Source organism: Nyctereutes procyonoides, unplaced genomic scaffold, assembly GCF_905146905.1.
Source record: "Nyctereutes procyonoides isolate TBG_1078 unplaced genomic scaffold, NYPRO_anot_genome, whole genome shotgun sequence".
Taxonomy (NCBI): domain Eukaryota; kingdom Metazoa; phylum Chordata; class Mammalia; order Carnivora; family Canidae; genus Nyctereutes; species Nyctereutes procyonoides.
The window spans coordinates 21000819-21022886 of NW_026575052.1; the positions used below are offsets into that span (position 1 = coordinate 21000819).

Consider the following 22068-nt stretch of genomic DNA (forward strand, 5'->3'; position numbering starts at 1 on the left):
TTCTTGGCTCTCAGAGCAGCGACAAGAAAGGAAATAATGCTTTATTTTTTCCTTTTAAAGCTTAGTTTCATAAACCTTGAATAGAAGATAATTAAGAATGATACCAGCTTTTATAATGTAATACACAAATTATACTTTTTGCCAACAAAATAAAGCTCACAAATAGACTTAAAACGTAAAGTTGTCTACATGAAAATTAGTTGCTTTGAGTGAATCTTCATCTGTATTTCATGTCATCATTAACATCCCTTTCTGGGGAGACAAGAGAGTCATAGTGGCTCCTTTAGTTCCTTAGTTTCTTTTTCTTGCCCAATTACCTTCATTTGTAGGACAAAATTAATATTCCCAGCAGTTAAAACTGTTTTGAAGCAGTTCAGCAGCTGCTGAGATTAGGAAAGAATTCATCTCCATCAATTACTTGTTACGGTGGGCTTTGGAAGAATATCTTTGATTAAAAGAGGCAAGGGTCTTCGATCTGTTTTAAAGTTTTTCCCTCTTCATTTCTGCTTCAAATGTTAACAACTCTAACATAGCTAATTTGACGTATTCACATTCTTAAAGCTGTTGTGATGGAGCATATCGTTTAGCGCCACCCTGAAATTATACATTTCTGCTTTTTCTAGTCCAGTCTGTGTCTTCTTTTTTTAGTGTTGGAGGTTGGGAATGTAATGCAAATTTTCCTTTTTAGATTATGCAGTGCATGCACATTTACACAGAAATTGAAAAGGGTATGTGAGATCTTCCCCTCCCAACACTGACCCCCAACTACCTACTTTTCTTCTATGTCTTTCTTTTTTTTTTTTAAGTTTTTATTTAAATTCCAGGTAACACAGTGTAATATTAGTTTCAGGTGTACAATTTAGTGATTCAGCATTTCCATACAGCACCTGGTGCTTGTCACAAGTGCCCTCTTCCACCCTCTTCACCTATTTTACCCATCCCACCACCTACCTCCCCTCTGGTAACCCTCAATTTGTTCTCTACCTCTTCAGTTAAAAAAGAGTCTGTTTCCTGGTTTGCTTCTCTCTTTTTTTCTCCCTTTGCTTATTTGTTTTGTTTCTTAAATTCACTGCAATCAAGATAGCATATCTATTACCTACAAGGATGCCCTTTGTGATTATTTCCTCCCACTTCTGCTGCCTGCCCTGCTCCACCCCCCACACCCCGCATATATAGGCAATCACTGATCATCTTCATGTTAGCATACATTTGTCCACATTTTTTGGAATTTTATAGATGTGCAGTAACTCAAGCTGTACTCTTTTTTTTGGTCTGACTTCTTTCACTCATTATAATTCATTTTGACTCATCCATGTGTCTTTTTTATTCCTGAGAACTATTTAATTCTTGATGGTCTATAATTTTATATGTATGTTTTATAAGTATATTATTTAATGTATGTTAATATGTAATATATAGTTTACATGTTATTTAATATATATTAATATAACTATTAAATATATTTTACTTATATCCTCAGTTCTTGCTAATGTTTAGTCTTTGACCCAAATTCCTGACACAGAGTTCCTAAATCCCTTAGAATGTCCTGGGTGATAGGAATGTCTTCTTTTCTGATGAGGTGATTCTTGGTGGGCTCCTGGATGGGGGCTGGTCACTGGAAAGACCAAGCTATGATTAGAAGCTTCAACTTTCAGCTCCAGTCCCCATCTTCTAGAGAGGGGAAAAGGGTGAGAGGCTGGAAATGGAGTCAATAATTGATCATTCCTGCTTGATGGGGTCTCTATAGAAATCCATAAAGTACAAGGTTTGGACAGCTTTCAGGATGCTTGAACCACATGGAGAAGCCAGGAGGGTTTTGCTCTGGGAAAGGGCATGGAAGCTCTGTGCCCCTTCTTTCCCCACAGCCTTACCCTAAGTCTCTCTCTTTTTTAAAAAAATATTTTATTTATTTATTCATGAGAGACACAGAGAGAGAAAGAGAGAGAGAGAGAGAGAGAGAGAGAGAGAGGCAGAGACACAGGCAGAGGGAGAAGTAGGCTCCTTGCAGGGGACCTGACTTGGGACTCAATCCAGGGACTCCAGGATCATGCCCTGGGCCAAAGGCAGGCGCTAAACCACTGAGCCACCCAAGCGTCCTACCCTTAACCTTTTTATCTGGTTTTTAGTCTGTATAATTTATGATGTCCCTCATAATAAAATGGTAAATGTAAGTATTGCCGTTAGTTCTATGAACCATTTTAGCAAATTATGTAACCCAAGGAGGGAGTCCTAGGAACCCTGGTTTGTAGTTGATCAGTCAGTAGTACTATAGACAACCTGGAACTTGTGACTGGTGTTGCAGTGAGGACAGTCTTTGGGACTGAGCCCTTAAGGTATGGGATTTGCCTCTGGCTCCAGATAGTGTCCGAATTGAATTTTAAGACACCCAGTTGGTGTGGGAAAACTCCCCACACGCTTGGTGACCAGAAGTGTCAAAAGTGTCATATGAGAGTAAAGGAAAAGACACTGTATGTATGTATGGATTTTCCCTTTAAACATATGGATATACTAGTTGATTTATCTGTTCACTCGTTGATGGACATCTGGATTGTTCCTAGTTTTTGGCTATTAGGAATAATGCTGTGAAAATTCATGTGAGGTCTTGGTATGGACATAGGCCTTCATTACTTTTGGGTAAATACCTAGATGTAGAATGGCTGGTACTATTGTAGGTAATTGTTTAATTTGGATAAAAACAAAAACGAAAAAACCACCAAACCTGTCAAACTGCCTTTCCAGAGTGGTTGTGCTATTTTACATTCCCGGTAGCAGCTTGGTAGAATTCTAGTTCTCCCACACAAGTTGCCAACACTGTGTATGGTCAGCTGTATAGATTTTAGCTGTTCTGATAATTGTATATAATTATGGTTTAATTTTGCATTTCCCCAATGACATCTTTTCATGTGCTTATTTGTCATCTTATGTATCTTTCTTGGTAGAGTATCAGTGCACATCTTTTGTTAGGCTTTAAAAATTATTGAATCTAAAAAATAAAAATAAATAAATAAATAAATATATGATTGAATCTTGTGAATTCTTTATAAATTCTGATTATAAGTCCTTTAACACATATATGGTAGAAAATATTTATATTATTATAGATTTGCATGCATATGCGAGAAGTAATACAGAGAGATTCTGTGTACCCTTTACACAGTTTTCCCCAATGGTAACATTTTGTAAAACTAGAGTACAGTATCACAACCAGGATGTTGATATGCCAAGATGCAGAGCATTCCTGTTACCATAAGGATCTTTCGTGTTGCCCTTTTATCACCATACTCTGTCCCTCCTTAACCCCCTCCTTAACCTTTGGCAGCCACTAATGTATTTTCCATTTATGTACTTCTGTTATTTTAAGAATATTATGTAGATGGAATTGTACAGTTTGTAGTCTTTTAAGATTGGCTTTTTTCTCAGAGTAATTCTCTGGAAATTTGTCAATGTGTGTATATCACTGGTTTAGTCTTTCTTACTGCTGAGTAATATTTTCCATGTAATGGAGGTGCCGCTGTTTGTTTTATTATTTACCCATCAAAGGACATCTGGTTTGTTTCCAGTTTTGGACTATTTTGTGTAAATGCTCTTATAAACATTTGTGTACAGTGGATGCAAGTGAACCTAAGTCTTCATTTCTCTAGCATAAATATCCAGGTTCGTGAACATTTGTGTATAGTTGGTGCAAGTGAACCTAAGTCTTCATTTCTCTAGCGTAAATGTCCAGGTTTGTGATTGTCAGTTGTATGCTATTTGTATGTTTCATTTTTTTAAACAACTACCAAACCGTTTTCCAGAGTGGCTATACAATTTTTTCTTAGTACCAGCAATAGATGAGTGGTCCATGTTTTCCACATTTTCACCAACATTTAGTGTTGTCACTATTTTTTATTTAACCATCCTGAGATGTGTATAGTAATACCTCATTATGGGTTTTTTTTTTTTTACATTTTTTAAATTTAAATTCAATTTGCCAACATAAAGTCTAACACCCAGTGCTCATCCTATCAAGTGTCCTCCTTAGTACCCATCAGCCAGTTATCCCATCCCCCCCTCTTTCTGCAACCCTTTGTGTATTTCCCAGAGTTAGGAGTCTCTCATGGTTTGTCTCCCTCTCTAATTTTTCCCACTCAGTTCCCCTCCTTTCTTTTATAATCCCTTTCACTATTTCTTATATTCCACATATGAGTGAAACCATATGATATGGTCCTTCTTCAATTGACTTATTTCTTTTATTTATTTATTATTTATTTATTTATTCTTTTTTTTTTCAACTGACTTACTGCACTCAACATAATACCCTCCAATTTCATCCACATTGAAGCAAATGGTGGGTATTCATCTCTTCTGATGGCTGAGTAATATTCCATTGTATATATATGCCACATCTTTATCCATCCATTCATCTGTTGAAGGACATCAAGGCTCCTTCCATCATACACCTTCCACAGTTTGGCTATTGTGGACATTGCTGCTATGAACATTGGAGTGCAGGTGTCCTGGCGTTTCACTACATCAGTATCTTTGGGGTAAATACCCAGTAGTGCAATTGCTGGGTCGTAGGGTAGCTGTATATTTAACTCCCTGAGGAACCTCCACACTGTTTTCCAGAGTGGGTGTACCAGTTTACATTCTCACCAAAAGTGCAAGAAGGTTCCCCTTTCTCCACATCCTCTCCAGCATTTGTGGTTTCCTGTCTTGTTAATTTTCCTCATTCTCACTGGTGTGAGGTGGTATCTAATTGTGGTTTTGATTTGTATTTCCCTGATGGCCAGTGATGCGGAGCATTTTTCTCATGTGCTTGTTGGCCATATGTATGTCTTCTTTGGAGAAATTTACATTCATGTCATCTACCTATATCATGATTGGAGTTTTTGTTTCTTGGGTGTTGAGTTTGATAAGTTCTTTATAGATTGTGGATACTAACCCTTTATCTGATATGTCATTTGCAAATATCTTCCCCCATTCTGTAGGTTGTCTTTTAGTTTTATTGACTCTTTCTTTTGCTGTGCAGAAGCTTTTTATCTTGATCAAGTCCCAGTAGTTCGTTTTTGCTTTTGTTTCCCTTGCCTTCATAGATGTATCTGGCAAGAAGTTAATGTGGCCAAGTTTGAAAAGGTTGTTGCCTGTGTTCTCTTCTAGAATTTTGATGGATTCTTGTCTCACATTTAGATCTTTTATCCATTTTGAGTTTATCTTTGTATATGGTGTTAGAGAATGGTCTAGTTTCATTCTTCTGCACGTGCCTTCATAGATGTATCTGGCAAGAAGTTAATGTGGCCAAGTTTGAAAAGGTTGTTGCCTGTGTTCTCTTCTAGAATTTTGATGGATTCTTGTCTCACATTTAGATCTTTTATCCATTTTGAGTTTATCTTTGTATATGGTGTTAGAGAATGGTCTAGTTTCATTCTTCTGCACGTGGCTGTCCAATTTTCCCAACACCATTTATTGAAGAGACTGTCCTTTTTTCAAGTGGATAGTCTTTCCTGCTTTGTCGAATATTAGTTGAGCATAGAGTTGAGGGCCCATTTCTGGATTCTCTAGTCTGTTCCATTGATCTATGTGTCTGTTTTTGTGCCAGTACCATACTGTCTTGATGATCACAGCTTTGTAACACAGCTTGAAATCTGATATTGTGATGCCCTCAGCATTAGTTTTCTTTTTAAATATTCCTCTGGCTATTCGGGATCTTTTCTGATTCCTTACAAATCTTAAGATTATTTGTTCCAACTCTGTGAAGAAAGTCCATGGTATTTTGATAGGGACTGCATTGAACGTGTAAATTGCCCTGGGTAGCATAGACATTTTCATAATATTTATTCTTCCAAACCGTGAGCATGGAATGTTTTTCCATCTCTTTGTGTCTTCCTCAGCTTCTTTCAGAACTGTTCTGTTGTAGTTGATCCTTTACCTCTTTGGTTAGGTTTATTCCTAGATATCTTATGCTTTTGGGTGCAATTGTAAATAGGATTGATTCCTTAATTTCTCTTTCTTCGGTCTCATTGTTAGTGTATAAAAATGCCACTGATTTCTGTGCATTGATTTTGTATCCTGCCACATTGCCCAATTGCTGAATGAGTTGTAGCAATCTTGGGCTACGTAGAGTCTTTGGGTTTTCTATATACAGTATCATGTCATTGGTGAAAAGGGAGAGTTTGACTTCTTCTTTGCCAATTTGAATGCCTTTTATTTCTTTTTGTTGTCTGATTGCTGATACTAGGACTTCTAGTATTATGTTGAATAGCAGTGGTGAGAGTGGACATCCCTGTCATGTTCTTGATCTTAAGGGAAAGGCTTTCAGTTTTTCCCCATTGAGAATGGTATTCGCTGTGAGCTTTTCATAAATGGCTTTTAAGATATTGAGGAATGTTCCCTCTATCCCTACACTTTGAAGAGTTTTAATCAGAAATGGATGCTGTATTTTGTCAAATGCTTTCTCTGCATCTAACAAGAGGATCATATGGTTCTAGTTTTTTCTCTTATTGATGTGATCTATCACATTGATTGTTTTACAAGTGTTGAACCAATCTTGCATCCCGGGGATAAATCCCACTTGGTCATGGTGAATAATCCTCTTAATGTACTGTTGGATCCTACTGGCTAGTATCTTGGTGAGAATTTTTGTGTACATGTTCATCAAGGATATTGGTCTATAATTCTCCTTTTTGTTGGGGTCTTTGTCTAGTTTGGGAATCAAGGTAATGCTGGCCTCATAAAATGGGTTTGGGGCAGCCCGGGTGGCTCAGCAGTTTAGTGCCACCTTCAGCCCACGTTGTGATCCTGGAGACCTGGGATCAAGTCCCACATCGGGCTCCCTGCATGGAGCCTGCTTCTCCCTCTGCCTGTGTCTCTGCCTCTCTCTCTCTCTCTCTCTCTCCCTCTCCCCCTCTCCCTCTCCCTCTCTCTCTCTTTCCGTCTCTCATGAATAAATAAATAAATAATTTTAAAAAATGGGTTTGGAAGTATTCCCTCCCCTTCTATCCTTTGAAACAGCTTTAGTAGAATAGATATTATTTCTTCTTTAAACATTTGGTAGAATTCCCCTGGGAAGCCTTCTGGCCCTGGACTTTTGTGTGTTGGGTGGCTTTTGATGACTGCTTCAATTTCCTCCCTGGTTATTGGCCTGTTCAGATCTTCTGTTTCTTCCTATTCCAGTCTTGGTAATTTGTGGGTTTCCAGAAATGCATCCATTTCTTCTAGATTGCCTAATTTGTTGGCATATAGCTGCTCATAATACATTTTTAAAATCATTTGTATTTCCTTGGTATTGGTTGTGATCTCTCCTCTTTCACTCGTGATTTTATTAATTTGAGTATTTTCTACTTTCTTTTTAATAAGGCTGGCTAGGGGTTTACCTATCTTATTATTTCTTTCAAAGAACCAGCTCCTGGTTTTGTTGATCTGTTCCATGTTCTTCTGGTCTGTATTTCATTGAGTTCTGCTTTAATCTTTATTAATCTCTCTTCTGCTTGATGTAGATTTTATTTGCTTTTCTTTCTCCAATTTCTTTAGGTGAGAGATTAGCTTCTGTATTTTAGTTTTTTTCCAATTTTTTGAGGGATGCTTGTATTGCATTGTATTTCCCTCTTAGGACCGCTTTTGCTGTATCCCAAAGATTTTGAATGGTTGTATTTTCATTTTTATTAGTATCCATGAATCCTTTTAATTCTTCTCTAATTTCCTGGTTGACCCATTCATTTTTTAGTAGGATGCTCTTTAACCTCCATGGTGTTTGAATTTCTTCCAAATTTCTTCTTGTGATTGAATTCTGGTTTCAAAGCATTCTGGTCTGAAAATATTTAGGGGACAATCCCAATCTTTTCATATCGATTGAGACCTGATTTGTGAACCAGTATATGGTCTATTCTAGAGAAAGTTCTGTGTGCACTTAAGAAAGTGTATTCATTTACATTCAGATGGAATGTTCTGTATGTATCTGTGAAATCTATTTGGTCCAGTGTATCATCCAAGGCCTTGTTTCTTTGGTGATGTTCTGCTTAGAATATCTGTCATTTGCTGAAAGTGCCATGTTGAAGTCTCCTACTATTAGTGCATTATTATCTAAGTATCTCTTTACTTTGGTTATTAATTGATATACTTGGGGCTTCCCACATTAGGGGCATAAATATTCATGATTGTTAGGTCTTCTTGTTGGATATAGTGTGATATAGTGGGATATAAATATGATTGAGTGTCCCTCTTCATCTCTTACTACAGTCTTTGGTATAAACTCTAATTTATTTGATGAGGATTGCTACCCCAGCTTTCTTTTGAGGACCATTTGAATGGTAAATGGTTCTCCACCCCGTCATTTTTAGTCTGGAGGTGTTCTGAGGTCTAAAATCAGTCTCTTGTAGACTGCTTATAGACGGGTCTTGCTTTTTTATCCAGTCTGATACCCTGCGTCTTTTGATGGGATCATTTAGCCCATTCACATTCAGAGTAACTATTGAAAGATATGAATTTAGTGTCATCGTATTACCTTTTCAGTTCCTATTTTTGTATATTGTTTCTTTGGACTTCCTCTTTCTTTTATAGGGTCCCTCTTAATATTTCTTGCAGAGCCAGTTTGGTGGTCACATATTCTTCCAAATTCTGCCTATCTTGGAAGCTCTATATCTCTTCTATTCTGATTGACAGCCTTGCTGGATAGAATATTGTTGGCTGCATGTTTTTCTCATTTTGTACCTTGAATATATCATGCCAGCCCTTTCTGGCCTGCCAGGTCTCTGTAGAGAGGTCTGCTGTTAATTTGATATTTCTCCCCATATAAGTTAAGAATCTCTTGTCTCTTGCCTCTTTAAGGATTATCTCTTTATCTTTGAAATTTGCAAGTTTCACTATTAAATCTTGAGGTGTTGCATGTTTTTTAATTGATTTTTTGGGGGGAGTCCTCTCTTTCTCTTGGATCTGAATGCCTCTTTCCTTCCCCAGATTAGAGAAATTCTCAGCTATGATTTGTTCAAATATACTTTGTGGTCCCCTCTCTCTCTCAGCCTCTTTTGGAATCCCAATTAGACATAGATTATTTCTTCTCAAGCTATCATTTATTTCCCTAATAAGCCTTTCCTCATGAGCTCTTAGTTTTTCTCTTTTTTTTTTCCTCAGCTTCCTTCCTTTCCATCAACTTGTCTTCTATGTCACTCACTCTCTCTTCCACCTCATTAACCCTAGCAATTAGAGCATCCAGTTTGGATTGCAGCTCAGTTCATCTGTTTTTAATAGATTAAAATTCTGTAGTAATTAGATCTCAATTCTGTACTAATGAAGTCTCTAGAGTCCTTTACTCTTTTTGCCAGAGCCACCAGTAACTTTATAATTGTACTTCTGAATTGAATTTCTGACATTGTATTTAAATCCAAATTCTGTAACTCTGTGGCAGAGAGTATTGCTTCTGGTTCTTTCTTTTGTGGTGAATTCTTCCTTCTAGTCATTTTGTCTGGTGTAGAGTGGCTGTATGAGTGATCTGAGTCAAAAATATCAACCATGACCTTGTTAGAAGCGAAAACTTTTCTTTCTTTACCATTCCAGCGGTTCTCTCTTTACATCTCAGGTCAAATTCATAGGTGTTCAGGATGTTTTGAAAGTTATCTAGGTAAGTTTGTGGGACCAGATGAGTAGGACTCCTACTCTTCCACCATCTTGCCCTGGTCTCCTCCCTCATTGTGGTTTTAATTTGAATTTCTCTGATGGTTCATGATGTCGAACATCTATCTTTCATGTGCCTTTTGCCATCTATCTTCTTTATTGAAATGTCTCTTTGTTTCTTTTGCCTGTATTTTATTTGGATTGTTGCTTTTTTACCTTTGAGTTGGGAATTCTTTATATATTCTGGATACTAGTCCTTTTTTGAATATGTGGTTTGTGAATATTTTCTCTCAGAGTGTGGCTTGTCTTTTCATCCTCTTAACAGGGCCTCTCACAAAGCAAAATATTTGATTTTTATTAAGGTGAAGGTACGATTTTTTAAAAAATGGAATATGCTTTTGGTGTTAGGTCTAACAATTTTTGCCTAGCTTTAGATATTGAAGACTTTCTCCTAAGTTTTTAAAAATCAAAATATAATTCACACAGAAGAATATTTACCCATTTAAAATGTACAATTCAGTGACGTTAAAAACATTCACAGTGTTGTGCGATTATCACCACTATCTAGTTGCAGAACTTTTTTATCACACCAAATGGAAACTCTCTACTCATTAAGCAGTCACTTCTCTCAGGGCCTAGCAAACACTGATCTTCTCTATGTAAGTATGATTTTCCTCTGGACATATGGACTATATGCTGCTTTATGGACATTTCATATGAATGGAAAAAAAATATGGCCTTAAAAAATACGGCCTTTTTAAGGGGGGCTCCTTTCACTTAAGCATAATCTTTTCAAGGTTCACCCATGCCATAGAAAGAGTCAGTATTTGAGTCCTTATGGGTGCACAATATTCCATTATATAGGCATAGTACCTAATTGACCCTTGAACAACATGGGTTTGAACTGCATGGGTCCATGGATTTTTTTTTTGTAGTACAGTAGTATAAATGTGTTTTTCCCTTCCTTATGATTTTCTTAATAATATTTTCCTTTCTCTAACTTACTTCATTGTAACAATACAGTATATAATACATATAACATACAAAAGGTGTATTACGTTGTTAACATTGACTATGTTATTGGTAAGGCTTCCAGTCATCAGTAGGCTATTAGTAATTAAGTTATGGGGGAGTCAGAAGTTCTATGCAGATTTTCAGCTGGGGGAGTCAGTGCCCCAAACCCTCCTGGTATTCAAGGGTCAACTGTATTTTATTTACCTATTCATCAGTTGATGGCTATTTGTAGTTCTAATTTTTGACTGTTTACAAAAATGCTGCTGTGAACATTCATATTATAAGTTTTCGTGTGGACACCCTTTTCAGTTCTCTTGGGTCTATGCCTAGGAATGGAATTTCTAGGTCATATGGTAACTGTATATTTAATCATTTGTAGAACTGCCAGACTGTTTTCCAAAGTGGCTACACATTTGTTCCCACCAGCAATATATGAGAATTCTGACTTCTTCACATTCTTGTTCTTTCTTTTCATTTTTTTAAAGTTTTATAGTTTTTCATTTTGTGTTTAAGTCCATTTAAGTTCTTTTTTATTTTAAAGATTTTTATTTATTTATTCATGACAGACAGAGAGGCAGAGACATAGGCAGAGGGAGAAGCAGGCTCCCTGTGTGGAGCCTGATGCAGAACTTGATCCCAGGACCCTGGGATCATGAGCTGAGCCAAAGGTAGATGCTCAACCACTGAGCCACCCAGGTGTTTGTTTTCTTTCTTCTTTCTTTCTTTTTTCTTTTTTTTCTTTTCTTTCTCTTTCTTTCTTTCTTTCTTTCTTTCTTTCTTTCTTTCTTTCTTTCTTTCTTTCTTTCTTTCTTTCTTTTTCTTTTCTTTTCTTTCCCTTTCCTTTCTTTCCTTTCTTTTCTGTCTGTCTGTCTGTCTAATTGTCCCACCACCATTTGTTGATAAAGACCTCTTTCTTCCATTGAATTGCTTTTGTACCTTTGCCAAAAATCAGTTGGGTATATTTGTATTGGGCCTATTTTTCGATAATTTTTTTCTTTTGAGAACTTTCTTTAGATCTGGTGACAAAGTATCTTAGTTGCCCCTCAACTGAGAATGTCCTGCTTTCCTCTTCAATCCTGAAGGATATTTTCACTGATTATAAGGTTCTGGGTCAAGAGTTCTTTTCTCTCAGCACCTGAAAAATACTGTGCTACTTCCTTTGGGCCTCTCTGATTTCTTATGAGAATCTGCTCTCATTTGAATTGCATTTTCCACCCCCATACTTTTTTTTTTTCCTGGTCTCTTTCAGTTTCTCTTTGCCTTTAAGCTTTCTAAAGTTTAATTATGATGTCTCTTGGCATAGAATTGCTTTGGGTTTATCCTGTTTGATGTTTGCTCAGCTTCTTGGGTTGGTAAATTGATGTCTCTTGCCACATTTGGTGAGTTTCAGCCTTTCTTTCTTTTGAGTACTTTTTCCAGGCCTGCCCCCTCTTTCTCCTTTCCTTTTAGGATTCTGATGAACTAAATGTTAGATCTTTTGTGAAGTCCCACAAGTCCCTTGAGTCTCTCTTCTTTTTCTGTTTCTTTCTTTCTGTCTTTTTTTAAAGTTTATTTTCTCTGAGGTCTTCCTATTGGGTAATTTGTATTGTTTTATCTTCAGGTTCACTCATGATTTCCTGTGTTTCCTCCATTTTGCTATTGAGCCCATCCACTGAGCTTTGTATTTGACTGGTTGTTTTTTTTCAGTTCTAAGATTTCCATTTCACTCTTCTTTATATATTCCGTTTCTTTGCTGAGACTTTCTATTTCTTTGATGAGGTTTCTGTTCTATCATTTTTTTCCCAAGTGTGTTTATAATTGCTTGTCCAGCATTTTTACATGGCTGTTTAAAATCTTTGTCAGATAATTCTAACCTATCATGTCATCTCAGTGTTGGCATTTATTTTAAAATTCTTTGTGGGATTTTCCTGGTTGTTAGTATAATGAGTGACTTTTGTTTGAAACCTGGACAGTTGGGTATCATGTTTTGAGACCCTAGGTCTTACTAGCTTTTAGCCAGCTTTCTTTGACATTGCTCTGGCCAGGGAAGCGGGAGGTACATGCCACCTCATTATTACCAGCAGAAGGCAGAACTTTGTTCCTTTCTTGGCCTCTGTTGATACATGGGATGGAAGCTCCTCATTCCTGCTGGGTAGAGGATTGCATTGTGGCTTTCTACACGGTCTGCAGTGACATCTGGGGTGAGAGTGGCCTCATCACTACTGGGCTGTGGTGAAAGTTATGACTCTTCACTAGACCTCCTCTGGAACTACCCCAGCAGGTAATCAGAGATGGAAATCTAGGCTCTCCATGTGGTCTCCACTGACACCATAGGGGTGGGAGAGCTTGGTTATCAGGTGGTGGCTCCAGATTTGGCTTCCTCTGACATCATGCAACTGGTGTGTTGGAGCACTTTGTAATACCCTCAATGAGTGGAAGTCTAGGCTCCCTAGTTGGCCTTTGTTGGAGTGGGTGGGGCCGCTGTTTTTCTCTATGGTGTTTGGCTAGTGATGAGTGATTATTATCTAATACTTTTCTGTCTTACTAGGTTTCCTCTTTCTCATCCTTTGACTAGAGAGAGCTGACTTGTTGGGGCTTTCTTTTGTCTATCCATTGGTGTTTCCAGTTTGCTGGCTTCTTCAGGCTCTAAAAGGGATATATGAGGCAAGAAGAAAATCCAGGGAATTCTCCACCATGTTGTTCCTTAGGTCTGGAGCTCCACACCTGGTCTGCCTTCTCTCCACCTTTTTCTTCTAATTTTTGTTTTGTATGTTATGTCCAGAATTTTTAGTTGTACTTATCAGGAGGAATAGAAAAAGGTATGTCTACTTATCTTTCCAGAAGTGGAAGTTGCACCTGTTGTAAGTTAACAATCATAGATCGTAGGTAGCATTTTACATTAGTACACGAATTGCAAACTTAATCTTTTGTTTAAATTATACATTGTATTTCATTTTATTAATGTTCCCTACTTTCTTTTAACCAGTCTCCTACTGATGGGCATTTCAGTTGTTTTCAACTTTTGCTGTTACAAACAGTGCTTCAGTGAATAACTTCATATATATATGTATCAGTTTGCAGGTGTCCCAGTATAGCTAAAAGATAGCTTCCTGTCTTATTTTCCATATCTTCTTAGAGAGCTGTGTATTCATTTGATAGTGACTGTCATCTGAAGGAAATCAGATTATTTCATTTTAGACAGATCTGATTGTGAAAAAGTCACTCCTCATATGATGTGTGCTTAGATCTACTTTCCTATAGCTTCATGCATTGATTGTAGTTCTGTGCCAGTGATCAAAATAGGACAAATCCAGCTAGTTCCTCTTTCTTATAACAACTCTTAGATATTAAGAGTTGAGTGTCTTTGTAACATCCATCTTCTGTTCTCCATCCTAAAAAGTGTCATTTTAGCTGTTTTCCTGTGGCATGATTTCCAGATACTCTGAATGAGACCTAGTTTGTTGAAGATGTTTTTTTTACACTTGGGCATCTTAAGGGAGGTGGAATAGTGTAATCCATGTGTGGGCTAATGGTTGCCAATGACAAAAAAATTGACCGAAAAATTTGGGGGACAGCCCTTTCACAGTCTGAGTTATATTGCCAGGGACCATTGTAATGCCTTTCTTGCATTATGGATGAATGGATGCATCTTTAAATCAATGAATTAACAAATACTGAGCTTACTCTTGACTTAAATTTCCAGTTTTGTTCATGCGTACTTCTGCTTCTGATTCTGTGCTTGTATGGTTGATTTGGAGGGCATCAGCAAGACTTTGCATTTGTCCCTGTTAAACTTATATCATCAGAGCTATCTAGTCTTTCAGCATTTTAAGATCATTTTGGATACTAATTCTGTCCTTGCATGGATTGTTTCTCTCTCTCAACACCATGCCATCTGTACTCATCCAATTATTTAAGTGGGATATATTTTGCTCGTATTCATACAAAATATTCATAAGATATTTTTAAAAAGGTAACTTCCTGGTAATAGAGTTGCCGGTCAAAGGGTATGTATATTTTACATTCTGATATGTAATGCTAAGTGGCCTTCCACAGAGATTGATTGCTAGTCTGAATCACCTTGAATGTTGTTTATATGGACAGAACTTCTGCTCCTATGAGATAGAGCCCAAAAGAAGGCACTAGATATAAGTGTACAACCCTGATGTCATCTGAGGGACCTTCTATGTTTTTCCAACAAATTTTCATTTCAAATGATCTAATATATAAGGAAAACATTTATTTTGATCAGTAGTCGTCCCTCATAGAGATCTTTGTGTAGTTGTTATGTACAGTATGTTTGATATCTGTTTTTATAATACTTCAGTTTCTCCAAGTATACTTATATTTTCTCTAGTAGCTTTCTTTGTGGATATTAAACTCTCATTTGGGTCTAAATTAGCTTTTGTGGCTGATGATGTTAAGCAGTACATCAGTTAAGTGATTTTTCTTAATTTAATGGTTCATTCAAATTCACAGACATTTCTTGTGGTTTAATTGTTATTGTTCACTAGTTTATTGTTATGATTTTCAACCTAAGATTCTCCAAGAGATTTTTGTTTTTCTGATTAAATTAACAAGAATGATGAATGAGCTGCTGTTTTTATAAATTTTTATTGAATTATAATTGGTATAGAATATTATATTAGTTTTAGTTGTATAAGATAGTGATTCAGTATTTTTTTATACATTACTAAAAAAAATGATTGCCATGATAGGTCTAGTTACCATCTGTCACCAAATTTATTTTAATATTATTCACTATATTCTCTATGCTGTACATTACATCTCTGCAGTTTTTTTTTTAACATCTGCAAATTTGTACTTCTTTATCCCTTTTACCTATTTTGTCTGCCTACCACCCCCTACCCTTGGCCACTACTAGTTTGTTCTCTGTATCTAGGAGTCTATTTCTTGTTTGTTTTTTTAGGTTCTATGTATAAGTGAAATCATATAGTATTCGCCTTTCTCTATCTGATGTATTTAACTTAGCATAGTACCTTCTAGGTCTATTCATGTTGTTGCATGTGGCAAGATTTCATTCTTTTTTTTAATGATGAGTAATCCTGTATGTGTGTGTGAGTGTGTGTGTATCACATCTTTATCCATTCATCCACTGGTAGACACTTAGGCTGCTTCCAGATCTTGGCTATTGTGGGGATATGTATATACTTTCATCATTTTGAATGTAGTTCTGCTCTGTATATGTAATAGGTACTCTTCATCTGGTTTCTTTTACTCAAGCCAGTGTCCATGTTGTGTATATCAGCATTTGCTCTTTTCTTATTACTATGTACTATTCTGTATGAACAGATTACAGTTTGTTTATTTTGCTGTAGAATGGATTATTTCAGCTTTTGGTTATTCTGAATAAGGCTGCTGTGCACATTTTTGTACATGCCATTTGGTGAACCTGTCATGCTATCTCTCTTAATATCTCTTAAGCAGAATTGTTTTAATTTCACAGAATTGTCTGCTGGATGTATTAATTGTTTACTATTCCATACTGTTCTCACTTTGGCAGCACTTATACTTTCCCATACTTAACCTTTTCTTGTGGTGTGGTGATCTTTTAAAATTCATTCAAGGTAGAAGGCTTTGGTTTTAGATCTTGAACATAGTAGTGACAAAGAAACAAAATGGATATGTCATTGCTGGAGGGCAAGTTAAATGTGGCATGTGACCCATCATCTGCATAGAGTTCTGTAGGAATATCTATTCCTCAAAATTAGCATTTGACATTCCCTCAAAGTCTTTGGCAGAGGATAACCACTGTTTACAACTCCAGTGCTCTCTGCATTCTCAGTCTTTGGAGCCCTCCCCTAATCACCAGCAGAATGGTCACCAGAGGCTTATCCATGTGGCCCCCTGGTACTGCTAGGCTGCCTCAGTTAAGACCATTTGCTGCCTTTGTTATAATCACCACTAACTGCATCGCATATGTAGGCTATAGTATGCATGTGCATATCTTTTTAACATGGACTTACATGTAGCTAGTTACAGTTAATAGTGGGAATTGGTTTTCTTTAGTCAATTTATATGCTATCATTTGAGAACTTTTGCCAGTGACTAAAAAATTTTACCTTCCACAATAGCTGTCATCTATACCTGGAGATACTTGAATAGCAACATCATTAAAGTATTAGTAAATAGCTTAACTATTATATCACTTGGTTGCAATCATGGTTACTTAGTGTAATTTTTTAATTAAAATAATTTTTCATTTGATCATATTCTGACACATTTAAGATATAGTTTAACACTGCAATCTTTTTCCCCTCCAACTGTGATTTATATACATTACCAAGCATGATTTATATATAATTAATTCAGTATTATTTCCTTTTTCTAAAAAAGTAGCCTTTTCCTTGTGTTTAAAATGTAAAAATTTTCCTATTTTTTTCCTTCTGTTCTCAAAAATCCACTGTGGGTGCTATCGTTTTTTGCTGATACACAGCTTTATCAGGTATGATTTCTGAGTGTCATGTTGGACTTTATAGATGTGTTGTTAAAATTTCCAGGGGAAAAACATTCCAGATTGACTTTCCACATTTGCCTGATCAGTATTTGTGAATATCTTATAAAAATTGCTGGCCTTTAAGGTTGAGAGTGGTCTGTGTATTAAAAACAAATTTATTACACCTGTATTCCAAAAAGAAGATTTGAGTGTTTTCTTCAGAAATATTACTCCTTCATTAATCTATGCATAGTTCTCTGCATTTTTCCTGTTTATATGTGTACATGTTTGTATACTTGTCAGTGTTATTCTTAACTTACATGATTTTTAAAAACTGCTACATATTTCTAAATAGATTTTTTTCCAGACTGTGTTCCATGAAATACATTAATCTGAGATGCTTAGGAGAGTGGGACAAAAAATATTATAAAATAAGTTTACTATATCCCTCTTTGAGAGGTTCATAATGCACATTAGCATATTAAAGGATCTGGTATTATGCAGTAAAGAAATTTGTGTACCTTTGTCTATCTCAGCATCTTCTGGAAATATGAGTGTAGAACACTTATAACCCCCTGGGCGTTCTCGGGATACCAATTGGGAAACTATTGCAAAAGGCTGAGTAGAGTATTCTCTGTAGTGTTTTAACACATCAAATAATGCTGACTAAAAGTGATTAAATTTTCAAGAAGTTAAAATACTTAGCTGAATTGTATTAGGGTTGTATTTTCTTGTAGAAATTACATTTTAAAGTACAGCATTGATTTTTTTTTTTCTGGTATACTCTCAATCCTTGGGTTGACCTTTAAAAATTCATAAATCTGTGAAAATGCTGCTTTTTTGTAGGAAAGAGGGTTTTTTTGGTTGTCGTTGTCCTTGTTTGCTCACTTGTTTCTCTTCTATAAGAATTTGCTTTTATCCTTAAAAAATATGTTTACTGTTTCAGATAGCGTGACACAGGAAAGGAGGCCTCCCAAACTTGCCTTTATGTCAAGAGGTGTTGGGGACAAAGGTTCCTCCAGTCATAATAAACCAAAGGCCACAGGTATGGGTCAGTATGTGATATGAGATTTGCCATAGCACTGAAAGAAGGTTGAAAGGCTTTACTCCTTAATGTAGATGTAGGCTCTCTTCTTCCATACAGTTCTAGTATTTTACTTAAAAATTTTTATAGGTGCTCTGACTTAAGTCAAAGAGTTCCCAACCGTTTGCAGTTGATGAAAAGTTTTCTGTAAGGACCTGTGTCTTTTGTTGGTTTGTATCAGCTGGTTTTTGGACAACCCCCCCCCCCCCGAATTGCAACATTTGTATGTAAAGTTTAGAGTTGCAACTGTGCAAAAGAATTGTATCTGGATAATGTTATAGAGGGTTAAGTATATAGAGAGTAATTATGTGGATTTTGCTAACAAAATATGGCACAAGATAAATTCCAAACTGCTAAGCAAAAAATTCTGTCTCTCTTCCAGAAACTCCCTCACAATGCATGTGGAGTTCTTAGCTTTTTTTCTTTAGCTTCTACATATTTCATAGTTTTAACGGATGGTAGTTATACAAGCTAAACAGCTCATTTAAAAAGCTGTAAGAATGTTTGTTAACTCAGATGTGGGTTAGGAGCAGGATATTTTTTCCTCAGTTATCTGGTGAACAAAACTACTTTGGCTCGTTTTAAAGAAAATTGTATTTTAAGAAGTAGTTTATGTGACACTGGACCCTGGGAGATTTAGGATTAAATAGGATACACAAGTAAAAGTTATGTTTTATGTTAACTTATGGATCTAGATAGGGTAGCTCACACTTGTTATTCTCACTTAAATATAAATAGCTTACAGATTTTCTGAAGACATGTACATTACTTGTGTTGTAGCAGATCCTAGTTATAAGCATAAAATATAGAACTATCTACTTTAAATTGGAAAAATAAATCAGATTTTGTATGGGTTCTAGAAACCCCCTGTTCTCACCTACATTGTGTCTTCTTAAGTACTGAGGCAGGGTAAGGTCTAGAAATGTCTGTGACAGGGCTACACTAATTCTTTCTTACTTTAATAAGTCTAATGTAAAAAATAATAATACTGCTTCATGTTTTAAAAGACATGAAACGAAGCAAGAAATTTGATGACCAAGAATTCCAAACTCTTCAAATTTTTTAAACTTAATTTGTGCACTGATTTATGCATACAACATTTGAAGATTACCCTCTTCTGAAAGGAACTATTTTAAAATAACAGGTTAAATTTGGGAGCCAACAGGTTCATCACATGAAATTGGGGAATGCTGATGTTGAACATTTGGAAATAAGTCATAATAGATGAAATAATTTTTAAAAGCTGTTTGTCTTTTAAAAAAACAATAGCAGACTTTTCTTTTTCTTTTTAACAGACTTTTAACTTCCTCCTGTTCCTTTCCTATATTGATTCTTGGGTGGAAGAATTTTTTCACATTGCCAAAATGGTTATCTGTTTTTTGGACGTTGCCAAAGTGGTTGAAAACGCTAGTAAAATACATCGTGTTTTATACATGTGTTGCTTTCTTAAGCAATTGTTAACACTGTATGCATGTTAATTTCTCTTAGGGAAAAGCTTTCACACCATATTGACTTTATTTTTAAAAGGAACTTTTCTTGATCCATAGGATCTACCTCAGACCCTGGAAATAGAAACAGATCTGAATTATTTTATACTTTAAATGGATCTTCTGTTGACTCACAACCACAATCCAAATCAAAAAACACATGGTACATTGATGAAGGTAATCTATAATTTTAGTGTTCTTTATAATGATCCTCTCCCTTTAACTCATCAGGAAAAAAAAGAAAAAAGGCTTTTCACCAGAATATCTAATTTTTGGAAACAAAACGAGTATGCCATTTTTTTAGTAATGTGGCTGAACTAAAATATTGTATACAATTAGAACTGCACTGCCTGTCAGATTAAGATAACATTCAGAAAATGTATTAGTAGCTCGTTTTCTTCTCTTAGCTGATCTTTAGGGTAGATCTCTCAAATCAGTTGAATCATTTAAAGTCTTTCCTGTCTGGGTCTTTCTTACCTCTTTAAACACTCCTTTTTTGCCTTTCCTTGGTTTAGGAACATCTTTTTCTTCTGGTTATTTTCTTTGTTCATCTCTTCAGTAAATATTTATTGAGTGCTTACTATGTGCCAGACAGTCTTCTAGGCACAGGGGTTACGATGGTGAGTGAAAAATAGATATGGTCCTTGCCCATTCTGAATTTATGATCAAGTTGTTAAAGCAAACATTAATCAGACCATGACAGAACAGAGAATTGCAATCAGGATGAGTGCAGTGAAGTCACATGATGCCATTAAAGTGTATTAAAGGTGGATTTTACTTACAGGGGCTCAAGGATGTTTCTCTGAGGAAGCAGCACAGTTTCAGTTTTCCAGAGGAGCGTAGGATAACACAGTGAAAAGGGACAAAGAACCTTTTCGGCAGAGGGAATAGCGTATGTAAAGGTCTTGTGGAAAAATGGAACCTGTGTTTGCCAAGGACTAAAAAGAGCCAGAGTAGCTAGAACAAAGAGAGAAGCATAACATTTTATGAGAAAGGCTTACAGGGCCAGGGCATGTGGAGCCTGGTGTGCCCTATTTAAAGGGAATGGGAAGCCACTGAAGGATTTTCAGCAAGGGGTGACATGACCAAGTTTGCCTTTTGAAAATCATTCTGGCTGCATGGGGGACAGTGGCTTGAAACAGGGACCATGTGGGTATGAGGGCACCATTGAAGGTTGTTGCAGGGCTCAGAAATAGATTATAGCAGCTAGGGCGAGGCTTGTTGGGGAAGAGATGGGGGGAAGTGGATGGTGTCGGACATCTTTAGGAAGTGAATTGATAAGACTCAGGCTGAAAGTGAGAGCTGAGGAAGAAAGAGGCATTGATGATACTCCTGGTTTTCTGGCTTGCAGACTTCAGCAATTGTAGAGGAAGGTAATGAATTTGATTTTGACAATGTTGAGCTCCAGGGACCTCTTAAATATCCAGAGTTGATCTGGAGTCAAGTAGATAGTTGGATATTTAGGTCCAGAGCTTAGAAGAGTTAAGAGCTGGAGAAGTAAATATGCAAGTTGCCCCCACATATCTGGTGATTAAAGTCCTGTGAATACTATGGCCCGAATAGAGAGTGGTGGGGGGCGAGTGTGGGAATGAGACTGAGTCCCAAGGAATTTAGTGGGTGGGAGACAGAGGAGACAGAGAAAAAGCCACTGGAAGGAGCTGAGGAAAACCAGCAGGTTGTTGGGTCAAGAAGCCAAGGAGCTATCAATGGATTTGGCCAAAGGAAGCTATCAATGACCTCGGTTGGTTATGCTTCTGTGGAGTGAGGAAATGGAGACATGAGTTTGGTTGCCAAAAATGGAAGTTTGGGTTTCATCTTGGACTTCTCTCTCTCATTAGTCACATCCACTTGTCACCAAGTTTCCTGGAGCTTCTCCTCTTCAGTATCACTAGAATCTTTCTCATATTCTTCATTTATGTAAGCACTGCCTTAGTTCAGATCTATTATTGCTGTCTAGTTAATATAATGGCCTTTCAGCTGGTTCATCTGCTTCACCCTTTTTTCTTCTGAATTTATTCTGAATGACTGTCATCACCATCATCCTTATCATCACTACCATCATCACTGAAGTTGACGTTTCTTGATGACTTACTGTATACACTAGACATGGTGTTACATGCTTTGTATGCATTACTTTGTCCTCATACCAATTTTGTGAGGTAGATATTTTTGCTTTTTCTTTTGTTACAGTGGTTAGATACCTTGCCCAAGGCCACACAGCTAGTTGTAGTGGTGCCAGTGTTCCAACCCAAGTCTGCTCGACGCCAGAACTGACGCTTTTGATCACTACACTGTGTTTCTCTTCACATTACTTTCTGGTTGATTTTTTCTGCAGATGTATCTGCTTGTGTCTCTCCTTTGCTTTATGTCTATTAATTTTCTCCTAGCCCTTGAACATAAAAATCCATATTCCTCACTTTAGCTTGTTGGACCCTTTTATGGCATGACTTCTTACTTGTCTC

At 36.6% G+C, this 22068-nt stretch overlaps 1 protein-coding gene across 9 annotated transcripts in view; it reads left to right on the plus strand.

Moving 5' to 3' along the window:
• CYLD (CYLD lysine 63 deubiquitinase) overlaps positions 1–22068 on the plus strand; it is a 72681-nt gene that overhangs the window by 24419 nt on the left and 26194 nt on the right. For 8 of the 9 annotated variants that reach the window (XR_008665266.1, XM_055331745.1, XM_055331750.1 and 5 more), the window contains 2 exons: positions 17982–18080; positions 19667–19783. The exons of the other annotated variant lie outside the window; for it this stretch is intronic. Coding sequence is in view for 7 of the 8 variants with exons in the window: in XM_055331745.1 (XP_055187720.1) it covers positions 17982–18080; positions 19667–19783 (216 nt within the window). In the remaining variant the exon portion in view is untranslated. The remainder of the gene's footprint in view (positions 1–17981; positions 18081–19666; positions 19784–22068) is intronic. 9 annotated transcript variants of the gene reach the window in all.